At 36.0% G+C, this 26,720-nt stretch overlaps 1 protein-coding gene across 5 annotated transcripts in view; it reads right to left on the bottom strand.

The window, feature by feature from the left end:
• The window catches only part of ALPK2 (alpha kinase 2), a 215,722-nt gene that overhangs the window by 46,825 nt on the left and 142,177 nt on the right, over positions 1–26,720 (bottom strand). For 4 of the 5 annotated variants that reach the window (XM_074205153.1, XM_074205154.1, XM_074205156.1 and 1 more), the window contains 3 exons: positions 18,176–18,450; positions 16,548–16,636; positions 3,819–4,036 (listed from right to left, as the gene is read on the bottom strand). In XM_074205153.1, coding sequence (XP_074061254.1) covers positions 3,819–4,036; positions 16,548–16,636; positions 18,176–18,450 — 582 coding nt within the window. Of the gene's footprint in view, positions 1–3,818; positions 4,037–16,529; positions 16,637–18,175; positions 18,451–26,720 lie in introns of those variants that run through there. The other variant, XM_074205158.1, reaches the window with a different exon arrangement.

The following is a 26,720-nucleotide window of genomic DNA, read 5'->3' as shown; positions in this document are numbered from 1 at the left end:
TTGCTTCATGGTTCCTGTGAAATGTATTTTAAAATTACAAATCCATTTTATAGAGCTACTTAAGTTTCTTTCTCCCCTAATCAATTGGCAAAAGGTCCTTGAAACCAGGTTGTTGCTCCCTGCTCCCTTCCCCCATTACCAGATGCCACTGTTAGATTAGAAAGAAATGAAATATGACTTAAAAAATAAAATAGAATCAAGAAAAAAGTTCTCTTTAGCAACTACAATTAAATAAAAATTATCAAAAAATTTAACCATATACTTTAAATTACAATAAGAGGTGATCAGGACAGATTTGGCATAGTAGTTATTTCAAATTCCTATAGCCGGAAGGAACCTCACAAGTCATATAGTTCACTCCCTTTATTTAAACAATAGGAAACTGAGGCCCAGGGTGGTAAACTGAGTTGCCCAAGGCCATGCAAGTAATAAGTAACACCAGGACTTTAGAATCCAGAGCCAATATTCTTTCCATTGGGCAGTGGTGAATGGATGGATGGCTTCTGGAGGTTGACTTAGCTTTAGGTGACTGGTTTCTTTGATATGTATATTCTTATGGTCTGTTGGTGATAGCATCCTGGAACTTTACTCATGTGCACTTACATATTTTGTGGGGAAAGGGGAATTGATTGGGATGGAAAACTCCCAGGGGAAAAAACTCAAGCATTGAAGATCGGTCAGGAGCTAAGTCATTTATTAGCAGTCAGAAAATAGGAAGAAATTAAATGACTTGCCTAAGGTCATACTTCGAGTATGTGTCTGTCACAGGCAAGACATGAATGAATTCAGGTCCCCATTCCGGCTCTCTATCCCCTAAGCTATATTGCCACCTTCATCTACTACTATTCAAGTTCAATTTCCAATCTTCATTTCTAAGTCTTCCAGGCTATTAGGATCCATAAATAACTAGAAATCTATGTTCTTGAAAAAGATACTTTAGTTTGGTTTGGTCTGGACTTGTGATTTCTTTAGGGTAGTCAACTCTTGAAAAAACTTTCACTTCCAATGCAGTGTTATTTAATTTCTGATTTGCAACGGTTGCCTCAGTGTTTTGCTAAGGATACACAACCAGTATTTGTCCTAGGCAGGAGCTGAATCCAGATCATTATGACTCTGAGGTCAGTTCTCCTTCCACTATACCACAATGTCTTTCATGTTTTATATTGTAAGGACTTTTTCCTGTACTAGGTACTTGATGTTTATTGAACTCTAAAGAATTGATCCTTTCCATTTTCCTTTCTGTTGGGATATACAATGGCCCTTTATTGGAGATTATTCATTACTATTACTATTGTCTTCTTCCTTCCTCTACTCATAACTAAAAACTGGCACATGTGTCTTGGTCAGAATAGGTTGGTCTCCAAAACTTGCTAAAGAAAAAAAAATTTTTAAGAAAAAAGCTATAAAGCTTAAGAGATGAAGAGGTAAGAAACCATATTTCTCAGCTCTCCAATAATGCAGTAGAAAACTATAGTCCTTTGATCCCTTCTTCAAAGTCCAAATTTAAAATGCTTCTAGCTCATAATCCTAGAGATTTGCTCCCAACTGTTTTCAGGGCATACATTGTGAGTTGCTCTTGATGGCCTAGGCCAGTAGTTACCATTTTGGTTTATAAGAGCAGATGTCTTGAGCTGTTTGATCCTGACTCATTCTTCATAGCATCAGCCTGTCTTTGTACTTACCGTCTTTCACAGCATCAGTAACTGGAGCATCTCTAGGACACAATACTTGTTTTGACTGTCCCTTGTGTGAGAGTTATACAGATCAACTAGTACATGAAGGCATGATCTACTCATCACAATGACAACTGAGACAGTTGTTTCTACCAGGCCTGGCCCAGTTATTTCAGTTGTTAAAATGACTGCTTTGGATTTGCCATCTGTGATCTAATTTTCTGTTGCCCAATTATTGCCATTCTCTGAACCATTCAATTTTGTAAAATAAGGATTCGTTATCTGCCATGGACAGATTTCTAGGGGTCCATGAACTTCAGAGGGAAAAAAAGCTATATCTTTATTTTCACCCATCCCTATCTAAAAGTTAGCATTTCCTCTGATTATTTAAACACATTACACTGAGAAAGTTTCTGTAGGCTTCCAAGAGGTGGGTCAATGAAACAAAAAAGGTGAAGAACCCTTGGTGGAGGGCCAGTCTCAGTAACAGGAACAACCATGGGATTCATTTGGAGCACAAATAGAATTATCATGTGCAACTATGCAACCAACAGTAAAAAAAAAAAAAAAAAAAGGCAGATTTCTTGGCAGGATTGAATAAAGGAAGTCTTGTGAAATACCTCATTGGTACATTAACTGATATATTTCATTTCATATCTGGAATGTAATGCTGTATTATGACTGTTTATTGCCAATTATAAAGGACAATAAAAACTAGGCAGACAGCTCCAGGCTATAGCTTCATATTTAATGAAAAATTAGCACCAAAGAGGAAGAGGAAGGGAAGGGAACATCAATGATTTCACAAGCAGAGTCTAATTAGGATAGAAAGCTACCTAGGGTCATAAAGGAAGAAGTTTTTATAACAGTGATAGCTCTCCTGAGAATAAAAGAACATAACTATCTTCAGTGTACTGGCCTCTGGGGGTCATTGGGAAGACCAAGTATTCCTACCCTCTGGCTAGGGGGCAGGAAAGAGAGAAAATTCTTCATGAAAAATTAGGCCTTAGAAGAGGAATGATCAAATCTGGGAGCACCCAGGACAGCAGGAGGCAATGGAACAAGCTTGAAATGCTGGTTAATTGGAGGCTTCTTATATGTCAACAGCATCATTATTGAGTTTTATTAATTCAGCAGAACAAAAACCAAATTCATTAGTTATACCTCACACCTTGTATTCCCCAAAAGCTTTGTATAAACAACTAGCTTTTAAATATATTAGAGAAGTTTGATGTTTAAAGGGGTCTGGCTTGACTCCTTTTGTGAAAGCAGATGAACTTTTTGTAAAGAACACAATCACTTTCTTAGTGATCTTTTTCTAATTCTGATTTTCATATATAGGATTGGGTTTGCTTAAAGAAAGGCATTCTTTTATAGTCATCCCTCAATTACCTAGGACTGAGGTTCTTAACCTGGGATCTATCTTGAATAGATTTCCAGGGAAACATGAGTTTAGATGGAGAAAAATAACATCTTTATTTCTACATAATTTTGTTTCCTTGGTAACCTTTTGTAATTAATTTTATTCATTTAAAACTATTATTTTAAAAAGGTGTCCAAAACCTCCACCTGTCTAGTAGAGGGGTCTATGATACACAAACAAAAAGTTAAGAACCTTTACTCTAGAGTAATCCATTATTCTATACTTCTGTTTGGCCGGTGTTTCACCAAACTGTTTTTTAAGTTTTAAAAAATAAGATATACTTATTTTAATACCATCACATGGGTATATTGGAACTTCATGAAATGATGGAAAAAGAATGAGATTTAAAGTCAGAGCATCTGAGTTCAAATCCCAGTTCTGTCACTTGCTATGTTTTATGATCCTATGCACATTACTCAAGCTCCCTGGGCCTCTATTTTCTCATTTATGGAAGGAATGAGTTGGAATTGATGACCTCCAAAGCCCTTCCTAGATCAAAAGTCCAAGTGCTTAGGTGCCTAGATTTTGTGTCACTTCCCTTATGCCATTCCTCCTCTGGCCAAATTAGTTATGACTATCACTGAAACAAGGAATAGATATTCCTTTCCTCCCCAAAGGAACAATCTGCTCTGGTTAATGCAGAGTAAGCTCTCTTTCTTGTTTGCTCCTTCTTTCTTTCCCTTAGGGAATCCCATGGGTTGCTTTGGGACTAGTTCTCTTACCTTGCATATCAGTGACAAGCAGACTGCCACTGGTTTTCTGATATACCCAATGCTGAAAGGTGCAACACTTCTGACCAGCTTCTGAATCTCTTCTCAAGAAGTTGATTTCCTTCCCGTCCCTGATGGAATACTTCACAAACTCCCCAATCAGCTCCTCCTCCACTGTGGCATATGGGATGTTATTCTTAGGCCGATGAATTAGAAAGATTGGAATGATCCTGTAGGCAAAGGGAGCAGATTAACTGGTCAATCCTCACTGAGGAAAGAAAGGCTAAGATGTTTATTCTTACAGTCTAAGATTACCAGAAGCTCAAGAAGTTCATCCCTGAACTTTCCACTGAAAACCATCTGATTCTAATGAAAAGGGTTGTGATGCTATCCCTGAATCACCAGATGAGATCAGGGCTTTGTTCAGTTCCACTTTTCTTAGTCTGTCCGTCAATAAACTTTTACCACCTTCCATCCAAAATCAGTTAGTCATCAGTCTTGGGACAGGGTTTAATTTCTTTGTTTAGAATAAAAGAATAATAATAGCTGGCATTTGCACTATTGTTTAAATTTGGTAAAGCATTTCATATTCTTTTTTTTCTCATTTCATCCCCACAACAGCCTTATGAATTATGTGCTGTTTCTATCCCCATTTATCAGATGAGGAAACTAAAGCTCAAAGAGATTAAGTGACAAATAGCTTACAAGATTTAAACCTACTTTTCTGGAATCTAAATCTAACCCTGTTTTATATGGACTAAGTTGACTTTCTGGATGAATGAAATACTCAGGCACCATATTAAGCACTAGTGATACAATGAAAGAGGGAAAAAATTAAGCCCATACAGAAACAGTATGTAAAAAAGTAAGCAATTAGGAGACATATGCAGAGAAGATGGAAAGCAATCTCCAAGGCAAAAACATTAATAGCTAGAGGAACTTGGAAAGGCCTCCTACAGTAGGTAGCACTGGAGTTCCATTTTATTTTTTTTCAAGGCAATAGGGTTAAGTGACTTGCCCAAGGCCACATAACTAGGTGACTATTAAGTGTCTGAGGCCAGATTTGAACTCAGTTCCTCCTGACTCCAGAGCTGGTGGTCTATCTACTCTGCCAACTAGCTGCCCCCTGGAGTTGCATTTTAAAGGAAGCAAGGGAAGTCAGAAGACAGAGGTGAAGGTAAAGAGAAAGCTAGGGAGGGGGGGGAGGGGGAAAGTGGAAAATGGAAAATGGAAAATGGAATGCTATGTTCAAGGACTACACATGTACCAATGCCGCTGGAGAAGTGGAAGATGATTGAAGAGCTATAAATTCTAAATAGAAAATTTTATATTGCTTCTTTAGAGATAAAAAGTGAGCCATTGAAGTTAGGTGAGCTTACATGTGTGCATATAGCCGATACAATTGATCTTCACTTTGGCAGGTGAGTAGGGATGGATTGGAGTGGAGAGAGTTGAAGTTAGGAGATAAGTTAGAAGCCTATTTCAGTAAAACAAGTGAAAGATGATGAGGGCCTGAACTAGAACTATAATTATATAAATGGAAAGAAAATGATGTGTCTGAAAGACACTGTGAAGGTTGGAATGAGAAGATGTAAAAATGAATGGTACATGAGAGATAAGTAAGAATGAGAAATCAATAATGACATAGAGTTTGTTAGCCTGGGTCACTGTGAGGATGGTGATGCCATTAATAGTAGCAGGGAAATTCATAAGAGGGGAAGGTTAAGGGACAAAGATTATTAATTCTTTTTTGAGTGTCTGTTAAGTTTAAGATGCCTATAGGACATCCATTTCAAGATGTACATGAGGCAGTTGGAGATGCAAGCCTATGGCTCAGGGTCATTGCATGGCTGAATATAGAAATCTGGGGATCTTCTACACAGAGAACATAGTAAAATTCATGGAAGCTGATAAAAATACAAAGTAAGATAGTGATAGCAAACAAAGAAGAGGGCTCAGGACAGAACCATGGGGTAGGTATACTTGTGAACAGCCATCGGAGTTTCTTGTACATATTTTGGTCAAGAGTTAAATATAACATTCTAAATGTTGAACACTTTGTTGTTCAAAGCAAGCCTTGGAAAAAGGTTTGGTGAAGAAGATAATTCAAACTAGTGATTCACAAAGTGTAGCCCAGAGATCCTGGTCGGTCCTTAAAGGGCCTTTCTGTAATATGAAGTTAAAACTGTTTTCTTAATAATACACTAAGAAAATATTGTAGATATTTATGCCCACATTTTAAAAGTTGTTTAGGATCTTCAGTAATTTTCAAGCGCACAAAAGAGTTCTGAGACAAAAAGTTTAAGAACCGTTAATTCAAATTATAGGCTAAGAAGATCCTTTGGGTGCTTTCTGGGTATTTAATTCATCCAGAAAGTTAACTTAGTTTGTAAAAAAGAGTGCTAGATTTAGATTCCTGATTAGCTTGTTATATGTTTTTAAGATGCTTTGCTCAGGTTATTGAGACCGTGATGCTCATGAGGCCAGCATCATGGAACCTACATCCATTTAGATCAATTAACCTGACCCTAATTCCATGGTTATGGTCTATTCCCTTAACTCTGAACCGATGTATTAAAAATATGCTTCTATAATCAACAGAGAAACTGAAAAGAAAGAAGGAAAAAGAATGCAAATTATGATATGTGTATGGTGCACCAGTAATAACATTTTATAGAATCAGAGAATTTTAGGCTTGGAAGCAGTGGCATGCTGATAAATTTCAACAACCAGCTTTCAAAAACAAATAGATTCAGAACACATTTTTAAAATTAATCTGTACTACTCTATATTTTATCCATTACTTTCTTATATCTAGACAATTGACAAAACAATAAATCAAATCCTTTTTCACTTGGGAAGAATAGACCATTCTAAATGTGTGACCATATTAATGTTTCTGCCTTAGATTGTAAGGTTTTACAAGGAGAGGACCAGGTCAGTGTTGTTGTTTGCTTGCTTTTACAATAAGCATATAATTATTTTATTTGAGTAGTCTTTTGATTTCATTGGCATAGTGAATTTGCAAAGAGAAAATTCCTTCTGCAGTGCATATTCTGAAATGTATAATTTTAGAAGGTTGTATGGGGGTAAGAAGTTAAGTGACTTGCCTAAAGTCATACAACTAGTATATGTCAGAGGTCTCAGTTCTTCCTATTTCCTGTGCAAATGATCTCTTTACTCCCTATTCTGTCATTCATATGATGCCTTTTAATAATGAAAGGATGATAAAGGACAGCAAAATGCTTTTATATAGATAGCTAAGAAAATGAAAGAAAAGGAGAAATAAAGACTAAAAAAGTAAAAAAAAATTCTAAAGAGTCAGTGTGGAAAGATGTGGATGAAAATTCCACTTACTAACTGTAATTTTAGGCAAATCATTTTATCCATGTAGCACTCATTGTCTTCATTTGTAAAACATACATGTTGTATGAGATCATTTCTAAGGCCCCTTGTAGCTCTAAATCCAAAACAATATGACTATGACACTTAAGAACGCAAGGCTTTTTGACTTCTGAGAAATTCAGTGTGTTCTTTGCCAAGAACTTCATTATGGGGTCATTTCCTGCTAAACAATCTAAATAATTCTTCAGGTAGTACTAGCAATGCTCAGGGAGGACTCTCCCCTTTCTTTCAGTAGGAATCGAGCCTAGGGAAGCATTTTAAATTCAGGTTTTTATGTTTCGAGGAAATAGTGAGCAACTACTAGAATGTTCCAGAAATCTATTTCTAGAATCAAAGATGACAAGGAGTAGTTTGAAGAATATGCTGATAGAAATCTCAGGAATGGATGAAAACAGAAATAGTATGTAACTAAAAAAAAAAATGAACAAATAGGTGGAATTAATGACATACCCCCAAAATGTGTCATTATCTACAAATAACAGAGAAAAGAGTGCCAGGTAAGTCAATAGGACAGACAAATAAATGGTAGTATTGTTCTCTATAGTTATAATAACATGAATTTGATGAAACTGTTATCTATTGCTGCCCCCTCACTCTGTGAAAGAGAATAATGATATGGCTGTACTCTCCAAACATTTGTTATAAGACATCAAAAAGGTGCAGCAGATCAGTTAACTACAATTAATACTGTGAAAGTCAACAATGGTAATCTGGAGTCAATTCTAAATGGCTTTTGAGAACCAATTATTAAATTTTGATTTATACCTTGAAAGTTTATAAATGCTACAAATCAGGATTTTACTTATTGTTGATTGTCTAGACTTCAGAAAATGTTAATAATGCAGAGTAAACTCATTCTCCCTCCCCATTTCCCCCTCTCCTTCTCACCCCCTTTCTTCCTATCTGGTAATAAAACTTTTACTAATATACGGCTAATAAAATGGCTTTGGAAATGGAGTTAGAGAACAGGGGGTGAGGAAAGCAATGCAAAGAGAAAGAAATACAATGAAGGAGAAAAAATATCAGGGATAGCTCTAAACAAAATCAGAAAAGAAAGAAAGAAAGAAAGAAATATGTCTAGGTCTTTCTTGTCCTACAGAAAGATTCCACTATCAATGAGTTGTACTTTAGTGTGAATTGATTCCCTAGATTATAGGATCATGGATCAAGAGTCTGAAGAGATCTCATAGGCCACATAGTACAATCATTTTACAGATAAAGATATTAGGTCCAAAGAGATCAAATGACCACTGTAGCTGATAGCATGGTTTAATGAATAGAGTGATGGAATAAGAGTCAGGAAGGTTTGGGTTCAAATAGGTCAGATTCTTGCTAGCTCTATGACCCTGGATTAGTCACTGGGCCTCTCTGGGTCTCAGTTCCCTCATCTGTAAAATGAGTTAGTCTCAAGTATCTCTAAGCACTAATCCTAGCACTAAATAAATAACTGTATGCTTTAACCATTTTATACCTGAGAAAACTGAAGTCCAGAGGTTCAATCAAATAGCTAGTTAGGAGCAAATCCAGGCTTAAATCCCCATGTTCCATATCTGCCAATCACATAATCAAAATTATCCACTTAACCTCTTGTAATCCTGCCTCTTCATCAAACTCTTTTATTATTTATAAATCTGATAGGTAACTTTTTATGATCTTCTAATTTCCTTAAGATATCAATTATTTGTCTAAATCCTGTACCCAGTTTTACTTTATCTAGGTATAAGGTGTGAGATGCTGATCTATGCCTACTTTCTTTCAGACTACTTACTAGTTTTCCCAGTAGTTTTGTCAAATAGTGAATACTTGCCCCCAAAACTTGAATTTTTGTGCTTAATCAAACACTAGATTACTATGGTCTTTTACTACTACTGATATACCCTGCTATTTCTTAGCTAGGACTAAATTGATTTCATGATTATCCCTCTATAGTAGTTTGAAATCTAGTATGGCTAGGCTGCCTTCCTTTCTTTCTTTTTCCCTTAATATTCTTGACCTTTTGTTCTTCCAGATGAATTTTGGCATCATTTTTTTTCTAGTTCTTTAAAGTAATTCTTTGGTAGTTTCATTGCTATGGCACTGAATAAATAAATTTAAAAAATAAATTTTGTAACTATGTTCATGTGGTTCCTGTTTGTGTCTTGGCCTGTTTTATACTATCTGCCGTTATTTTAAATGGAATTTCTCTATCTCTTCCTACTGAGTTTTGTTGGTAATATATAGAAATGCTGATGATTTATGTGAGTTTATTTTATGTTCCTGCCACAAGCAATCACTTAACCTCTTTCAAGAGCATTTTACATTTTTGGTATTATCTGTGAAGTTTCCTACCGGAGTTGAAAATCAGGAGACTGAATTTACATTCTGGTTCCTTAACTAGTTTTATTTGACTTAGAGCCAAGTCATTTCATCTGGGTACTTAAGTGGGAATGTTTATTTTCTCATTTAAAAATTGAAGAGATAATCACTAAATTCCATTCCAAAGCTAAAATTCCATTTGTCTCTCAGGTCATAAGCTCCACAATTCTGCCTTATTTAGTTTTATATCTAAGTTCCTAGTCTTTGATAGGTGCTAAGAAATGTTTGTGGTGTGAATGACAGATTCTGTAGCCCTAAGTCACTGTGCTCCCTCTTTTGAGAATTTTTGCATTTTTAAATTTTATCATTAACTACAAGATGAAAGATTTCAAGTTTGGATAAAAGATAAAGGTAGTAATGGGGGGAGTGAGGGGGCAGAGTCAGAGGTTTGTCTTGAAGCTTATACTTTAAGGTCAGCTCTGATGGAAAGGAGAATAGGTGAAATGAAGGGAAACAATGTCCATCTACCAGCAAGAGTCTGAATGGTTCTTAAAGCAAAAAAGGAGCTGCTCCTTCCCCACAATTCCAATTCTGCAGCTGCAGTTTTCACGGAGTATCTACTAAGTTTTCCTGTTCCCTTTTACTGCTCCTATTTTAAAGGTATTCATGTCTACACAGTTGTACCCTTAACAAGCCCTTGAGAATTCAGTGACTTGTCCTCTTATCGGAACTGAAAGGGTGCATGAACCACATATGCACTCATTAATTATGTGGCATATATAAAATACCAACAATAGCTAAGGACTGTTCAGCACATTAATTAAGCCTGGTCCCTGCCCAGTGGGATTTCATTTGCATACCTAATTTGACTCCCTGAATGATCATGAATTTTTAAATGGGAAGCTGTCTTCACATGTAGCATTTTCCCTTTAAAACTCTGATTTTTCTATAAATAAATCTCAAAAAGGGAACTCTCAGGGACTGGTATCATCCTATGAGGAAGAAAATATAAGGACTAGCTTTTTCTTGTCAGAAATTGCACCATGAAATTCTCCTCAGTATTTGCAGGGACAAAGATTTCTTTATCAAATTCAATTCTGGCATAGTCGTTGATGGTGTTTTCAGTTCAGGCCCCTTTGGCTCAGCTCCTTTTCCTTCTGTATGGTTCAAAATAGAGAAGACCCTTGAAAATGTGGGGAACAGAGTATATGACCTTTCCCTTCTGCTCTTCATGAGTCCTTTTCTTCCTTGGTCTGTCCCCTTCTCTTGGCTAGTATTCCTGCCAACTGGGATTGTTCTGCCTCCAAGTCCACAAAGCTACAAAGCCCTCAGGATCCTAGTTTATTCCCCGTATACACACAATGTGCCTGTGTGGATGGCATCCAAAAGAGCTGCCTGTTTCAAATTTTTTTTAATGAGTCCCAGGATAGAGATCTACAAGAAAAGCTCAGATCCTTTAGATATCCTTCTGCTTAAAGATGACTTTTCAAGATCCTTCCCAGCTATTCAATGGAATTCTTCCTAGGATTCTAGAATTCAAGGATATGGTCACAAATTAATTCCTCCCTTATTTGCCAGAAAGGGAAGGTATGGTTTGGAAACAAGAATCCCCTGGTCTGTCTTAAGAGGGGACTAGAGTTTGATTATTATGGATGTGCTAAGAAAAGATTTACTTTCCCATTCCATTGTTCATGAGTTTTTTTTTTCCTGCCTTTAGAAGCTGAGACAAATGAAAGATATTTCAGTGGAATGATAAAGACTAATTTTTATTGCATATGATCTTAATTCAGCCAAATTCCTGCCTTACAATATATAACAAAAAAGAAGCCGCACTGTATTTGTGGATATGCATTTTTTAAGGAATCCATAAACTTTCCCTCTTATAAAGCAATGTTCAAGTATAAAAGTATATGGTAAAGCTTATGCCAGCAAGGATCTGAAAATCTTATGGTTTCATATGCAGATGCTGTTCAACCCAGAAGTACAGGGAGGGTATTTTTTCCTAGGTGGTGAATTTTAAAAATGATTTACAGTTGTATAAAACTCCTTCCTTGTAAAGTGTTCCATATCTAATCTAACCAAGCTCATCTTCTCCTTCCAAACTAGTGCCTCTGAGTTTCCTTATTTCTATGAGATACCACCTTGTAATCATTTCTTGCCCTCTCTCTTCCCTGACAATACCCTCTCCTTAAATAATACGTGATTCTGTCTATTCTAATTCTGAAAAATGCATTGCATCTTTCCCTCCTATTATTATCACTCTAATTTGAGACCTCTATTTCCTTATAAGACTATTATGAGTCTCTTAATTAGTCACTTCATCTTCAGTTCAATTCAATATTTAGCAAGTATTTTTGAGTGGCTGCAGAGTGTAAAGAGTGCTTTGGAGGAGATAGTGAGTTTGGGAGAAGATACTTTCCTTGTTTTCTTGGAGTTTATAATCTAATAGGGAGATAAGTGATTTTTAAACTTTAAAGTGTTACATAAGTATAAGCTAAATATGTATAATTCAAAATAGGTGCTTGAAAGAGATTCAAAAAGAGTACTTAAGATCATTACTAGGTAGAAGGATCTGGGAAATAATCATGGAGCAGCTAGCAGTTGAACTGTGTTTTTAACAGTTTCCAGTTTACTAGAAAGAGACTTAGATCTAGAATGAGGAATCCTGAATTTGAGGTCTCTTCCACTGAGTGGCTGTGTGAATTTAGATACCACCTCATTTGGTCTAACTTACCTCATCTAAAATGAAAAGTCTGGGTCTAAGATTCTGGTTCTAGAATTTGATGATTATGTAATTCTCTGAGTAAGAATTCAAAAAATAAAAAGGGAAGAACAGAATTCTAATCAGAGTGTGAGCCCTCTATAGAGAAAGGGGTGTGTCTCAAAGATAGCCAGTAGACTACATGACATACAACTGGGAGCAGTAAGAAATAAGACTGAAAAAATGTTTTGGAAAATAGTATAGAAAGAGGTGAATACCTCATCTCTTCTGCCCACCTCAAGCCACCGATTCTGATCTCTTACATGCCTACTCCTAAATACATTTTCCTCAAGAAAACCACACTCTGCCACTACTTAGAAGCTTATTAAATTTATTCCAGATTCCTCAGTTTGGTCTTCCAAAGACTTAACATTTTTCCAAACTTAACTCCTACAATTCCCCTATATCTGTCCTACTTTCCTCAACATCTGATTTTTTCCATCTCTAAGTCTGTGCTTGTTATTCCTTTTACTTGAGATGCGCCCTTCCCCATCTACCCCCTGTAGAAAATTGATTCTGGAGTCAGAGGACATGGATTCAGATCCTACTTAGGAAACTTACAAAGAGGACATGGGTTCAGATCCTACTTAGGAAACTTACAATAGTGGTATGTGACCTACTTGAGATAAGAAATAATTTTGATATGGTTTTACTTTGTAACTGCAATGGTCATGTATGTATGTGTGCTTCTATTGACACCAGGCTGACTCAGATTGTCAGAATAAAACCAATTAAGTCTCTTGTCAGTTGTGTGGGTTTTCACATTTATGCCTATGCTTCCATTGCTCTTCTTATGTTTTTAATTCTATGATTCTAAATAATGGATAAGGATTGTACTTCAATGACTGTTAGAGATATGGTGGTTACTGTTGATGTGAGAATTCAAGTATTTCAAGGAAAAATTGTACCAAAGAGCAAAGGAAAGTGTGATCCAAACAAAAAAACCCACTAAGAATTGACCAACTATTACTAAAATAACATAATTAATCCTTAGAAAACAAGCAAAGATCCTTAGAGCACCCTGACAACTAGAATTGTTGTTACTGATTCCTAGTATAGAATTCTCCAAGTTGAAAGAACAGCAAAAGTTCAGTTTTAAAAAATACAGTTACTAATAATTACTTTGAATAAAAACCATTTTTCATGGGCAAAAAATAAAAAAACAGGAGAAAGGTAATTTTTATTTTTTGATAAAACATAATTTTTCATTTAAGGCTATACCAAAATCATTGTGATAAATCCCATGGGTCTATAAGATCTGAACAGCTTCATCAAACTATACATATATATATATATATATATATACACACTCAAAAATGTATTTGGAATTTTTTTTTCCTTCCAGTGGACCTGGAGTCTTGTACATTTTAAGGGCATGATAAACTTTGATAAATATTATGATATATTAAGAATCAGAGTTGTTTTAAAATTATTGGAATTTTTAAATAATGATAGATTACTGCAACCTGACTTTATATTATGTCACATATCACACAAAGTTAGGAAAATTTTTGAAGATATAAAGATAATCATGCTTCAATCGTTTGGAAACTCTGGACATAAATTTTTGTAGGGAAAACTGCATATTTGAACAAGACTAATCTTGGGGAAATGAGCTATTCAATAGGACTTCTGGTATCATAATGAATAGCTAAAGTATGTCAAAATCTTGAGAACTCAAATACCATGTCATTAAAAAAAGCAATGATTGGAGCAAAAGAAGGGCATTACATTTAAAAAAATTAAGAATACAAAAGGTGTGAGATTTATGTCATGTCAGCAAATTTAATTATTTTACTCTGTGAGTTAATATGAATACCCTGAACCTGTGTAATTTTGGACAAGTCACTTAACCTATTGGGCCGCTGTAGAATGAGAGGAGCAAAACCATAATCCTGAGGTCCCTTCCACCCTTCCAGCTCCAGATCTATGAAATCTCTCCTGTTCTTCAAATAACTATTCGATGGTATTGACTTCATAAGCCTTTTCTGACTCTCCATTTGCATATGATCTTTTCCTTCACTAAAAATGACTATAGCATTTTGTTTATATACCTTGCATCCTTTTATGGCATTTATCATAATTTATTTTGTTGTTCAGTCATATCTGACTTTTCATGATCTTGTGGATTATGTCCACGGGATTTCCTCAGCAAAGATATAGGAATGGTTTGTCATTTCCTTCTCTAGATTATTCCCATTTTACAGCTGAGCAACAGAAGTAAATAGGGGTTAAGCAACTTGCCTAGGGTTCTCACACTTAGTAAATCTCTAAGCACAAGTTTGAACTCAAATCTCCCTGACTCTAGGTGCAGAGCTCTCTCCATTGTACCACGTAATCTATTTTATATTATAGTAATTCATGTACTTGGTTTGTTTCTTGTTTTTGCCCCCCTGATAATCTATTATAAATGTCTTGATGGCAGGGACCTTGTTTTACTCATTTTATAATCCCTCACTCATAGTGGAAACTTGATAAAATATTGCTAAATTCTTCCCTCAATTTTCATTCATTATCCATTTCTTAATAATTCCTGTTTCATGTAATCTCAGTGTTCCCTACTATACTCCTTCTTTCAATATGTATACATACATAAATATGTAATATTAACCTCACAAATAAAAAAGTAAACACATATCTTAGCTTCTTACATTTTTGACTGATTTGATAAATATTTAGGCAGGAGGTTGAAAAAACAATGTGAATGAGCCTAGATCTATTTCTGAAAGATACTATGGGATTTGTGTTTCCTTTATAAATAGGATTTATTGGAATTTGTATGAAATAGAGTGTCAAATGCTTAATTCTGCTTAATTATGATTTTTTCTTTTCTAGGGCCGGTTAGCTCAGAGGATTAAAACTGTGCTACATTAATGAAGTCATGCCAGGGATTCACTGCCCATTTGGGTCACTTAGCTTTGCGAGGTTCTATAGCTACAGACTCTGATTCTAACCTTAACCAGATGTCTGGCAAAAGTATGTCACTAGTCATGAAAAAGACTCATGAATACCAAGGCCAGTATAGAATGGCAAAGAGAGCCTGGGGAAGGATCTCCGTTTCAACTCTGCCATTCACTAGGTGTGTGATCATGTGTTCCTTAAAAGTATTTATCTATAAAATGAGTCTAATAATAAATGAACTGTTGATTTCACAGGACTTCTGGGTGGAAAGAGCTCTTGGAACATTTTAAAAGCACCATAGAAATAGTAGAATTTGGGGCATGAGACATCTTAGCTTAGTTCATACCACACTAGCCTCAAAACCAGAAAAAGTTAGGTTAAAATCCCAACAGCTGACCTTGACTGTCTATTTAATCCTTGCAAGTCATAGCATTCTGCTTTCAGTAACTAACTCTTTATGATGTCAAGTAGCAGAAATACTGACCTACTTTGGTAGAGGGAGTTTTCTCACCTGGGAATTCCCTATTCCAAAGAAATCATCAGTCTAGTCTCTCTTAACCTAAAATGAAAATTATTACTTGAGAGGCAGTGTGGTAAAATGGAAGAAATCCTTGAGTTGGAGGGTCAACTCTATCACTGTCTAACTGCAACTAACCCACATAGTTTTGTTGGACAAGTCACTTAATCTGATCAAGCCTCAATTTTGTGCATCTGTCAAATGAAAACAATAACACAACTCATCTTACAAAGTTAGGACAGCTAGGTGGCACAGTGGAGTTAGAAGAACCTAAGTTCAAATCCAGCCTCAGACACTTGAGACCCACTAACTGTGTGATGGCACTTATGTTATGATCCCCATTTACAGATGAGAACACTGAGGCAAACATGGGGAATGTAACTATCCCAGGGTCAATCAGTGTCTGAGAATGGATTTTAACTCAGGTATTCCTGACTCTAGACCCCACCCCACCCCCATCCACCAGGTCACCTAGCTGCCTCAAGTAAAACAATTTGAAGTGCTTATCCTCTGCATAAAAAGTCAGAAATATTATTAATTAATTAATTAATTAATAAACAACATATTGTATTCATCCTGAGTGCAAGCCAAGGGCTTCATCATTAATCTTGGCTATCCCTTGAGTGATATCATTATGTGCCTTCATGGGATATAGGTCCCTCATGGAGGTAAAAGCAGTACTTTTGAGGGGGGGGGTTTCCCTCCCTTTCTTGGAACAGGGAAGTGATTCTGTGTCCTTGGGGATCCTGGGATGAACTGTATTGCTGGGTGCCTCTTTCCAGCATCCCTCCCACCATTTCTTATAATATCATCTCTGGTGAGACAGATTGGGGACATTACAAACCTGAATATGGCTACTCACTCTGGTACTTCTCCAAAGCCTTCCAAAGGCTGAGCTTCAGCTGCATAGATCTTGGCATACTGTCTGGCAGTATTCTGAACATAGCATTCCTGTGTCACCAAGAAATACACAAAAAAATACATGTTAGTAGGAGAAAGCTAGGCAACAATCCCTGGTGAGAATAAGGAAACAAGCTTGCAAAAGAGCAGGTAGCATATTCTCATCGACAAGGCTGCAGGGTAGATTTGCTTTGCTTGACTAGTTATTAAAAGAGTTCTTCTATCTCTCTCAGATTTTAGCTGGAATATTAGAAGCTTGGGAAGGGTAGAGGGGAGGAGTGTGTGTGGGGACGGAGGGAGGGAGGGAGGGAGGGAGAGAGAGAGAGAGAATGAGAATGCCAGAAAGACTTTCAAAGGGAGCACAGATAAACAGGACAGTTTTTAAAAACAATATGTAGAATTCATTATATACTTTAAGAAAAATAAACAACATGAAGTGATATACATGGTTTCATGTTCAATTTTCTTTTTTGTGTTCTGAATTTAATATGGAAATGCTTCTTTTTGAATGTTTACATTCAAAATAAAAATAATTTAATCCAAAAGAGTTAAAAAAAACAAGAGTTCTAAATCCTTGAAGAAATTTTCCCCAAAAGATATCCAGAAACACAAATTGCATGCTTATTTGCATGTGCCATAAAATTTGCAGATGTCATGAAATTTGCAGACATCATGAAATGGGTAACAATGTTGGATTAAAAGAATGGGAATGCAAAGAGATCTTGACATCCAGGAACCAAGACTGAAATCAGATAAAATGAATTTTAATAAGAATCAATGTGAAGCTCTAAAAAAAAGTTCAAAAATCAATTCCACAAGTTTAGAATGGAAAAAATATGTGCTCTCAAAGCAGTTCATTTGAAAAAAAAGTGAGAGAATTTTGGTGGAGTGCATAGATCAATGAGGTAATAGTTTATTGTGTCTGCTAAAAAAATTGACATCTGTCGTCAAATATTTGAAGTGTTGTAAGGTAGAAAATATATTCTCAGATTTTATAAAGTTCTGAGAAGGAAGAATTTCTAGGTGTGGCCCTGATTTTACAATGGATTACTTCCTCCTCTCCCCCTCAAACACTCAAACACTCCCCTTAAAACACTTGACTTCTCTGAGGCCTGAACCAACCTGCCCAAAATGTTCTAAAACTTGTATGAAATTTGAACCTTAATTGTGAAGAACTGGTGGGAAAGATAAGTGACAATCAAATGGTTTGCCATATTTATTCTAGTATCAAAGCGAGACCCTAATAAATCAGAGAGCCAAAAAGTCCTTAATTGACTATTTTCAAAATTTCTTAATTTAGATTAGGGTTCTTAAAATGGAAACCCTGGATTTGTTTAGATGAATAGACAGATAATTTATTTAAATATAATTGGTTTCTTTGTAAAACTATGTATTTTATTTTATGCATTTAAAAAAATTTAAGACAGAGTCCATAAGTTTCACTAGTCTGCCAAAGGAGTCCATGTCTCTAAAAAGTTGAGGGATACCCATTGACCATGAGTTCAATTTTAAACTCAAAACATCAGTAAATCTCACGTTCTGAAAGACAATCTTTTAGAGTTCACTCAATTGGGGGAAAGAAGGACCCACCTGTGTAGCCAGTTTGTAGTTCTTCTGGACAAGTTCATCATTATTTTTGGTCCCATAGGCAATCGCATTGTGCACTTTGAGAACGCAGGCATGGCCAGGGCTGAAAACAGGAGTGAGGCCCTGCATCACTTTACTCCGAAAGGCTTTACGGTGGACCCCCTCTCCAAAGTGGAGTTCTTCTGTTGCAATTTGGCCACGCAGGCTGCCCCCAAAATAGCTGTCACTGATAAAGTCTTCTCTGAAGATAAGTTGACTGAATTCAATCTCTTCAAATTCTGAAATATACAATGGTTTGGACCGGGTAGGGCAGCAATAACTGCTAACTTAATAGAAGAACAGTATCAAAGACAGAAAGCGGTTGGTTTATAGGCTTTTGTTTTTTAATTGTGTATTTCTATGTACAGAAATACTTTAAAGAAAAACTCTAAAAAGAATCAATGATTAGGTAGGGAAGAGTTAAAAAGGAGAACTGTGTCCTTGAAGAAGGGGAGAGGGAGATCCAGAATGGATCAGTCAGGGGACAATGGAAGGCATAAGACTGACTGAAGCGAATGATGGGAAGTCAACTAGAAAGGCAATTTTACACTGACCCCAGAAAATAGAAATTGGGGTGGGAATGAGCCTAAGTGGGCAAAGGAAGGTAAGAGGTGGGGGGGAAGACTGAAAATAGTTATCTAAGGTTATGGGGGAGTTTGGATTGGGGCAGGCTCAAAGAAGTTGGGTGTATTTCACTAGCCTAAGGAGCTCTTGGTACCCAAACTCTCTAGCATTCAAGTGTTCTGCAATTTATAGTTTTTAAGTGTTCATGGAGCAATAAGAAGCTAATTGATTTCCAAGTCAGCCCCTGTGTGTCAAAGGCAGGATCTGAATCTAGGTCTTCTTGATTTCCAGGCTTCTCATTTCACTAAATCACACAGATGATCAGATAGAAGAAATGGTTGGATAAAAAGAACAAATCACAATGAAAAGTCAACAGGATTTTTTTTTCGGATTTTCTTGTGGGAGGGAGGAAGTACTGTCATTTGGACCATTCTGACAGTGCCTGTTTTTATTGTTGTTCAATCATTTCAGTTGTACCTGACTCTGTCATTTCATTTGGGGGTTTTCTTGGCAAAGATATGAAATGGTTTAGCAGTTTATTTTACAGATAAGAAAACAGAGGCTAGCAGCATTAAGCAACTGGTCCAGGGTCACACAGTTAGTGAGTATCTGAAGATGAATTTGATCTCATCAAGATGAGTTTTTCTGATTCCAAGCCCACTGGGCTAATAGTTGCTCCTAAAAATGCTATAATTCAGTATAATTCAGTATCAATTCAAGATATCATGTTTAATTCACATAATAAATGATTTTCTGAGATTGTTTCTTCTACTTAAAAGCTGAAGTGCCTTAGTCAGACTTCTGACTGACTAAAGACAATGAGATGGATATTATTCAAATGTTCTATTTTGATTTTCTAAAGTCTATGTCTACAAGACTACAAGAAAAAATGGCACAGATTCTGATGATTAGTTTATATTTTGGATTAAAAATTTTATTGTGTTCTATTTATGTTTTTCAAATATCATACCCTAAGAAAAAACAATATGATTTGCCTTTCTCTCTCTGTCTGTATGTCTGTCTCTGTTTGTCTGTCTGTCTGTCTCTCTCTCTCTCTCTTTCAGTGTGATCTTTTTAAAAGAATATAGCCTGGGGTGGCTAGATGGTGCTGTGGCTAGAGCATCAGCTCTGGAAATAGGAGGACCTGAGCTCAAATCTGACCTCAGAACTTAATAATTAACTAATTGTGTAATCCCATTGCCTTGAAAAAAAACTAGAAAAAATAAATAAAAGAACATAGTCTGTGGTTTGTTTCAGAAGCCAATGTCAAAACTTCAGGTCTCTGCAGCTATTTGTCAGGAACCAAATTGTATATAGAACTAATTATTGAATCAGAAAGGAACTCAGGAATGAAGAAATTGGAGAACTTCTTAAATAGAAAATTCAGGCCCACATTTGAGAGTTAGACATCAGAAAACAGGGGTGATTAAAATCACTATTAGGAGATTGTTACTCTCTTGCTGCTATATGACTTTTCTTTCTCTTCTACTGCCCCCCCCAAACAGGAGGGTAATAGAAAAAATGGACTTTCCCCTTTCTGGTATTAGGGGGAAGCTTTGGTTTTCACTTAGTTTAGTTTTGGGGGGCTATCTAAATCAAAGAGATCACATTGGATCTACCTGAGTTTTTGAACACTAATTAGAATATATATATTTATATAAATGAAACAAGCATATAATAATAATAGAAATAGATAGATTTCTCCTTTGTTTACAAGACTAAAATGAAAAATATGAAAGTAAAAAATGGTGAGAACCAGTTTCTATCAGTTTTATCTATTTATCCATATAAATACATATACATGTATATATACATATATATCACACCCAAACATATATACACATTTGTATGTGAATACATATGTATATAACTTTTAAATGATACTTTGTACAAGATGATGTACAAATGATACTTTGTATAAGCTAACATAAATGCTTTTAAGTTCTTATGCATGACTATTTATAATTCTATTAGTAGGCTCCTGATCCCCAATAGGAGAACAAAGTAAATGCTATAGGGACAAAAATAAGTCTACTTAAAAAAATAAATCTTTATATCTGACAATCCCATTGCTTAAAATCCCATGGTACCTAAAATTAACTAATGAAACATTTCAATGTAATTCAGTTTATCAAAAGGGTTAGTTAAGTATTTCTGTTACTCAAGCAGAACTCCAAAATTAATTCAGCCAATTCTTCAATAAAATGGTTATCCAGAAGAACATGTTGCGGTATAGGAAGGAAAAGTTGCAGCAAGACCATGACACCAGGGAGGTAATGCCATGGAAATCACATGAATATGATTTGAGTGAGGGGCTTCTGGGCTAAATCACCAGTTTCACTCTCTTTTCCAGAGTCATTTGGGTCCAGTGGCCAGATACGAATCAGTAGGAGTGGAGATAGTCTTGGATTCAATGCAATCAGGTTTCAATGACTTGCCCAAGGTCATACAGCTAATAGATGTCAAGTGTCTAAGGCCAGTTTTGAACTCCTATCCTGACTCTAACACCAGTACTCTATCCACTGTGTCACCTATCTAGCACAGGATAGGGTATCATTATCAGACCTAATTGTGATTTGCAGTAGATCTTAACTGCTTGACAAAGACATAGCAACAAAAGAAACAATACCAAAATCATTCCTTCTCTTTCCTTTCAGATAAAATGACAACGCCCCTCAGTACACTTAAGATAATATGGTGAAAAGGTTTTAGATAAACATTCTAAGAAGCAGTTCCTATTCTGGTCTTTGGGTTTTTTTTGGGGGGGTTGTTTGTTTTGTTTGGTTTTTCCTGTATGGACCTGTGATTCCATCAATGAAAAAAAAAACTTCCAACATGTAAACTTCTGCTAAGGAGATAGATCTGAAACTTCTCTGGGGCCTATAGACATAGAGGAAAGTACTGGAAAGTACTAGGGATTTCACAGCTTACCCAGGATCATACAGGCAGTATGTATCAGAGGCAGGATGTGAACCTAAGTCTTCCTGCCTCTAAGATCATCCCTCTTATCCATTATGCAAGCTGTCTCTACAAGGGTCTTATGGGAGATTGAATAAGCAATTACCTATATGATGTGAGGGTAATGATAAACTATTCCAGTATATTTACCAAGAAAACTCCATGTATAGTCTGAGCCATGGGGTTATGATGAGTTGGACATGATTGAACAACAACAAAGTGGCATAATTTCAGGGGCTTTGAGAACAGTCCCCATACACACATACATATACACACATCCTAGATTGATATGCAAGAATTTTGTGTTAATGGAACTTCAGTAATGGTTATTTGCCCTATCAAAAAGTGAGAGAAATACTTCCTTTTCATCTTTTTACCAACATCTCTGGCTGACTAAACTAGTAATCTACATTTCTCCAACTAGTAAAAGTTTTAAATTGGCTGTTCTATAATCACCAACTGTCCTGAAAATGACTGGGAATACTGAAGAAAACCAGGTAAGCTTTCTTTCCTTTGTAATCTGGCTATTTAACATAAAAATGTCCTTATCTGTAGTCAGAAAACACATAGTGCCTTCATTGATTTCAGAAAGCTAGAGAAGTAGGCCCCAGATATGATTTCTATGGGTCATTTCAAATAGGGGTATGGTAAATGGTCAATGTTTAACTAACTAATCTTCTGAAAAAAAAAAAAACAAGACACACTTTCAAGCTTAATCTGCATGTTTAACATTTTTTTCCATCACTTTCCTAAGTCTGGATAATCATTAAAACAAATTAAACCTTGATTTGAAGTATTTGTTCATTTCTGAAGCATAAATCCTCACATTGAAAATTAAACAATTGCATCTCAAACACCAGTTTGAACTGACTCCAGTACATCCTTGCTTCTTGCCCCCAAAATGATGATTCTATTGAACCTGAGATTGTGGCTATTTCCTATGTATAGATAGTTTGCAGGTGAAGCTTCTGCAAATGGATAATAGTACTACAAAGTTAGAGTTAGAATGGGTTTGAAATCATCTAGTCTTCATTTTAGAGCTCAAACAAAAAAAAAAATTATAGCTTAGAGAGTTGTTGTGACATTCCTGAGGTCACACATGTCAGAGATGGAATTTAAACCTAGACAGTCTAACTTCCAATTTACATAATGCTCTGCTGTGTTTATAGACATGCTCCATTTACAACAACTCAATCTATGCCAGAGATTCTGCCATTATTTGTACCTATGGGTTAAGACATTTTAAAGGATAAATGCTTTAATATGTTGCTTGGGAAGATGAACATATTTAGTTCCTGATACCTAAGCAAATAATTAGATTTCTTTCTACTCAGAACACAAGGAAAGAACTGAAGAGAAGGAAAATAAAAAAAGGTGGGAAGGGCAGGAAGAGGAAGGTAAACTTGACCCATATGACAATTTTGCAAGCTATTATAGTTCAATTTCTTATCTGTAAACTATCTTTCACATTGTAGATAGATAGTTTAAAATTGTGAGGAAAAACCAAATGCATCATTTGGATAGGAAATTACCAGTGTGTCTGATATGGGGCTTAATAAAACATGAAGCATGCCATGAGTTGGCAAAAACTCATTTCAATTTGTTTGTTGGAATTGTTGAGTATAAATCACCATCTTAGTTTTCAGAAAATTTTATTGTAAGCCACAGATTTTATTCAATATAGACAGAAGGAGAGAACCTGGAGGCAATGATATAGGATGCAATTCCCAACAATAACAAGAGAAAAGTGATCCCCAAATGTATCCATAACCTTAATAATGTAACCGTACACAGCTTGTTGCTTGTAGCTGGCATGACATTCATTCTGTAATTTCTTATGGGCTTAGTTTTATTAGCTTTGAATCAGAGAGTGACTTGCAAAAAACAGAAATTATAATTGCATTCAGAAGACACTTAGTAAGAAAGGACATATAGGAGCATCCAGAAACGAATACAATGTTAATATAGAAGCAAGTCATTACTGTGGTTTATGCTACACTTCAAAAAGGCAGGGTAAGTCTAGATGTGGCCATCCCAGAAAACTGGATATCATAATCACAGAGGAGCCAGCTGTTCTGAGTAGTGGGTCTGAAACCCAAGAGATCTCTAGATGTTGATTAGCTTTATTGTGGGGCTAGGATCAAGACACCACTAACATTGGGGCACATCTCTATCTTAATTGCAGGATCAATTCTCCCAAGTAGTTGAAAAATAACACTCATCCAGGTTTTTTTTTTTTCTGAAAGGCAATGGGGTTAAGGGACTTGCTCAAGGTAATTATCAAATATGTGAGGTCAGGTTTGAACTCAGGATGTCCTGACTCCAAGGTCCTGTGCTCTATCCACTGTGCCACCTAGCTGCCCCTCATCCAGTTTTAAAACCTGAGTATGCAAACCCAAAGTTACAAAGTATGAGCAACCATCACAGGTATAAACCACAACAAAAACCATCTTGCAGTATAGAGTACAAGAAGAGGCCCTCTCTATTTCAAAGTTCCGTTTTGTGACTTATAGATGAAGAGGGAAGTCTGTCTGACAGTTTTGCTTGGAGACCACTGGCAGATATAGCACATTCCATCATCACTAGAAGCAAATTTATTTTCTGCTCTGATGATTTTGTTCAGAGTTGCTGAGAGTTATGTAATTATAGAATCCCAGAAATGGAAAAGACTTCAGGGATCATCCAGTACCCACTTGAAGCCTAAATCCCTTCATCATCAACAATGACAAGTGATCATCCAACTTCTGATTGAAAACTCTAGTGAGAGAATTTACTGCCTCTCAAGGCAAACCATGTAATTTTGAAATAACTCCAATAGTTAGAAAATTCCTCCTAATATAGAGTCAGAAACTCCTTATCATTCAAGTTAGTAATTTTTTATAACTCAGCAACACTATAAAAAGAGAGTCTAGAATAGTGAAAAACAACTAGCCTCAGGACAACTAGAAGATCTGAATTCAAGTCCTGACTCAGATTGATTGTGTGACACTGAACTTAACCTCTCAATACACCAACCAAGCTTCTAAGACTATAAATTGTAGAGTAGGAATTTGTAAAGGGAGTTCCTTATACCAATGAAATCAAAGGCCCCACCCACAAAATATCAACATCACAACCTCTCTTAGACCCAAGAACAGGACAAAAATATCCAGATCTAGAGTTTGAAAAAGCCTCAGAGGTCATCTCATCCATTCTCTTCATTTTACAAATCTTCATTTTACACATTAAACTGACACTAAGGGATGTGCACAAAGCCACACAGGGAGTAATCATCAAGGTTGAGATTTGAACCTCCATGCTCTGAAGTCCACACTAGTATTTCTTTTCCAGGGCACCCTAATGCCTCCTGACTGAAGCAGCTTTTGTCCATTTCCTTGAATGAGTAAAATATTCAACCATCCTAGTTACCCTTCTTCTAGTGTTTTCACAAATGTTTCATTAAAGATCTCTTCTATTGTAGCTTTGGGGTTTGGTTATCTTGTGTTTTGTTTTGGTTTAGAATGAGCACAGTCTATAAATCAACAGAATGACAAAAACCATTTTAGCTAACATGAAATTCAGTACTTTCCTGAATCAGCTGTATTTTCCACCCTGCACAAAGGGTAAAATTTCCCTAGAAGGAATTGGCTGCAAAAGAGCTCTTTGACAGGGAATATTTAGAGGAGGAGATGATCAGTACGTGAGCAGATTCAGGAATGGCTCCTAAACCTTTGTTGAGCTGAGAGAGCATGTGGGTATCAAAGGCAAACATCAAAACCCCGCTTCTATCTGCATTGAAGAACAGATGAAAGGATTTGTCCTTGCCAAATACCTGATGCTTTTTGGGAATGTGCTTATCAGCATGCACAGCTGAACAGCCAATGGAAACAATGGAAGAGGTGGCTTGGGAGTTCATGCTGAAAATAAAGGGGGGATTGTGGAAGAAATGCATGGCAAGTGGTTTTTTTTTGGGGGGGGGGACTTATAGCATTAAGGCTATTCACAGTTACAATTTGTAAAGGAAAGAACTAGGAATGAAATGGGTGTCATTCATTTGGGGAATGGCTAAATAAATTGTGATGAACAAATGTAATGAATTATTTAATTTTGAGAAACAACCTATGAAAAAACAGCAATACTCAAGATGATATTGGTGAATCAGTTCAGTCATTCTGGGAAGCAATTTCAAAATATATACATTTAAAAAGTGACAAAAATGTACATAGCCCTTAACCCAGAGATCCCACTGCTAGGCATATACCCCAAGAAGGTACAAAATATAATAGTGAATGTGAGGTAGATAGCAATATGGAACTATGCCCAAAGAGCAATAAAACTATTTATACCCCTTAAACTAGTTATTCCAATTCTAGGCCTATATCCAGGAGAAATCATAAAAAATGGGAAAAGTTCCACATATTCCAAAATATTCACAGCAACTTTTTGTAGTAGTAGTAGTAGTAGTAGTAGTAGTAGTAGCAGTAGTAATAAAAAAATGGAAATTGAGGGGATGCCCATCAATTGGGGAATAAGTTATGGTATACAAATATTTTAGAACACTATTGTTTAAGAAACCACAAATGGTGGAACTCTAGAGAAGCATTGAATGAATTACAGGATTTGATGCTGAGTAAAGGGAACAGAATCAAAAGAACAATGTACACATTAACAACAACTTTGTGAGATGATCGACCCTAATGGAAGCAGCTCCTCTCAGCAGTTCAGATGGTTAGGACAACCCTATTAGATTGGCTTTGAACAATGTTATCCCAATCCAGAGGAAGAAAAACAAAAAAAAAAATCCTTCAAAATCTGATGAACACTATATTCACTTTTTAAAAAATGTCTTTTATGTATTTCTTTCCCTTAATCCTAATTCCTCATACCGAAAAAGACTAATCTGTAAACGTGTTTAACACAAATGTGTATGTACTATATTAACCTGATTGCTGCTGAAGGAAGGGGGTGGGGAAGGGAGGATGGAAGGAAATTTTGTAACTTAAAAATA

Source organism: Macrotis lagotis, chromosome X (assembly GCF_037893015.1).
Source record: "Macrotis lagotis isolate mMagLag1 chromosome X, bilby.v1.9.chrom.fasta, whole genome shotgun sequence".
NCBI classification, from domain to species: domain Eukaryota; kingdom Metazoa; phylum Chordata; class Mammalia; order Peramelemorphia; family Peramelidae; genus Macrotis; species Macrotis lagotis.
The sequence above is the reverse complement of the archived record's forward strand: the minus strand, read 5'-3'. Positions and strand labels throughout refer to the sequence as shown.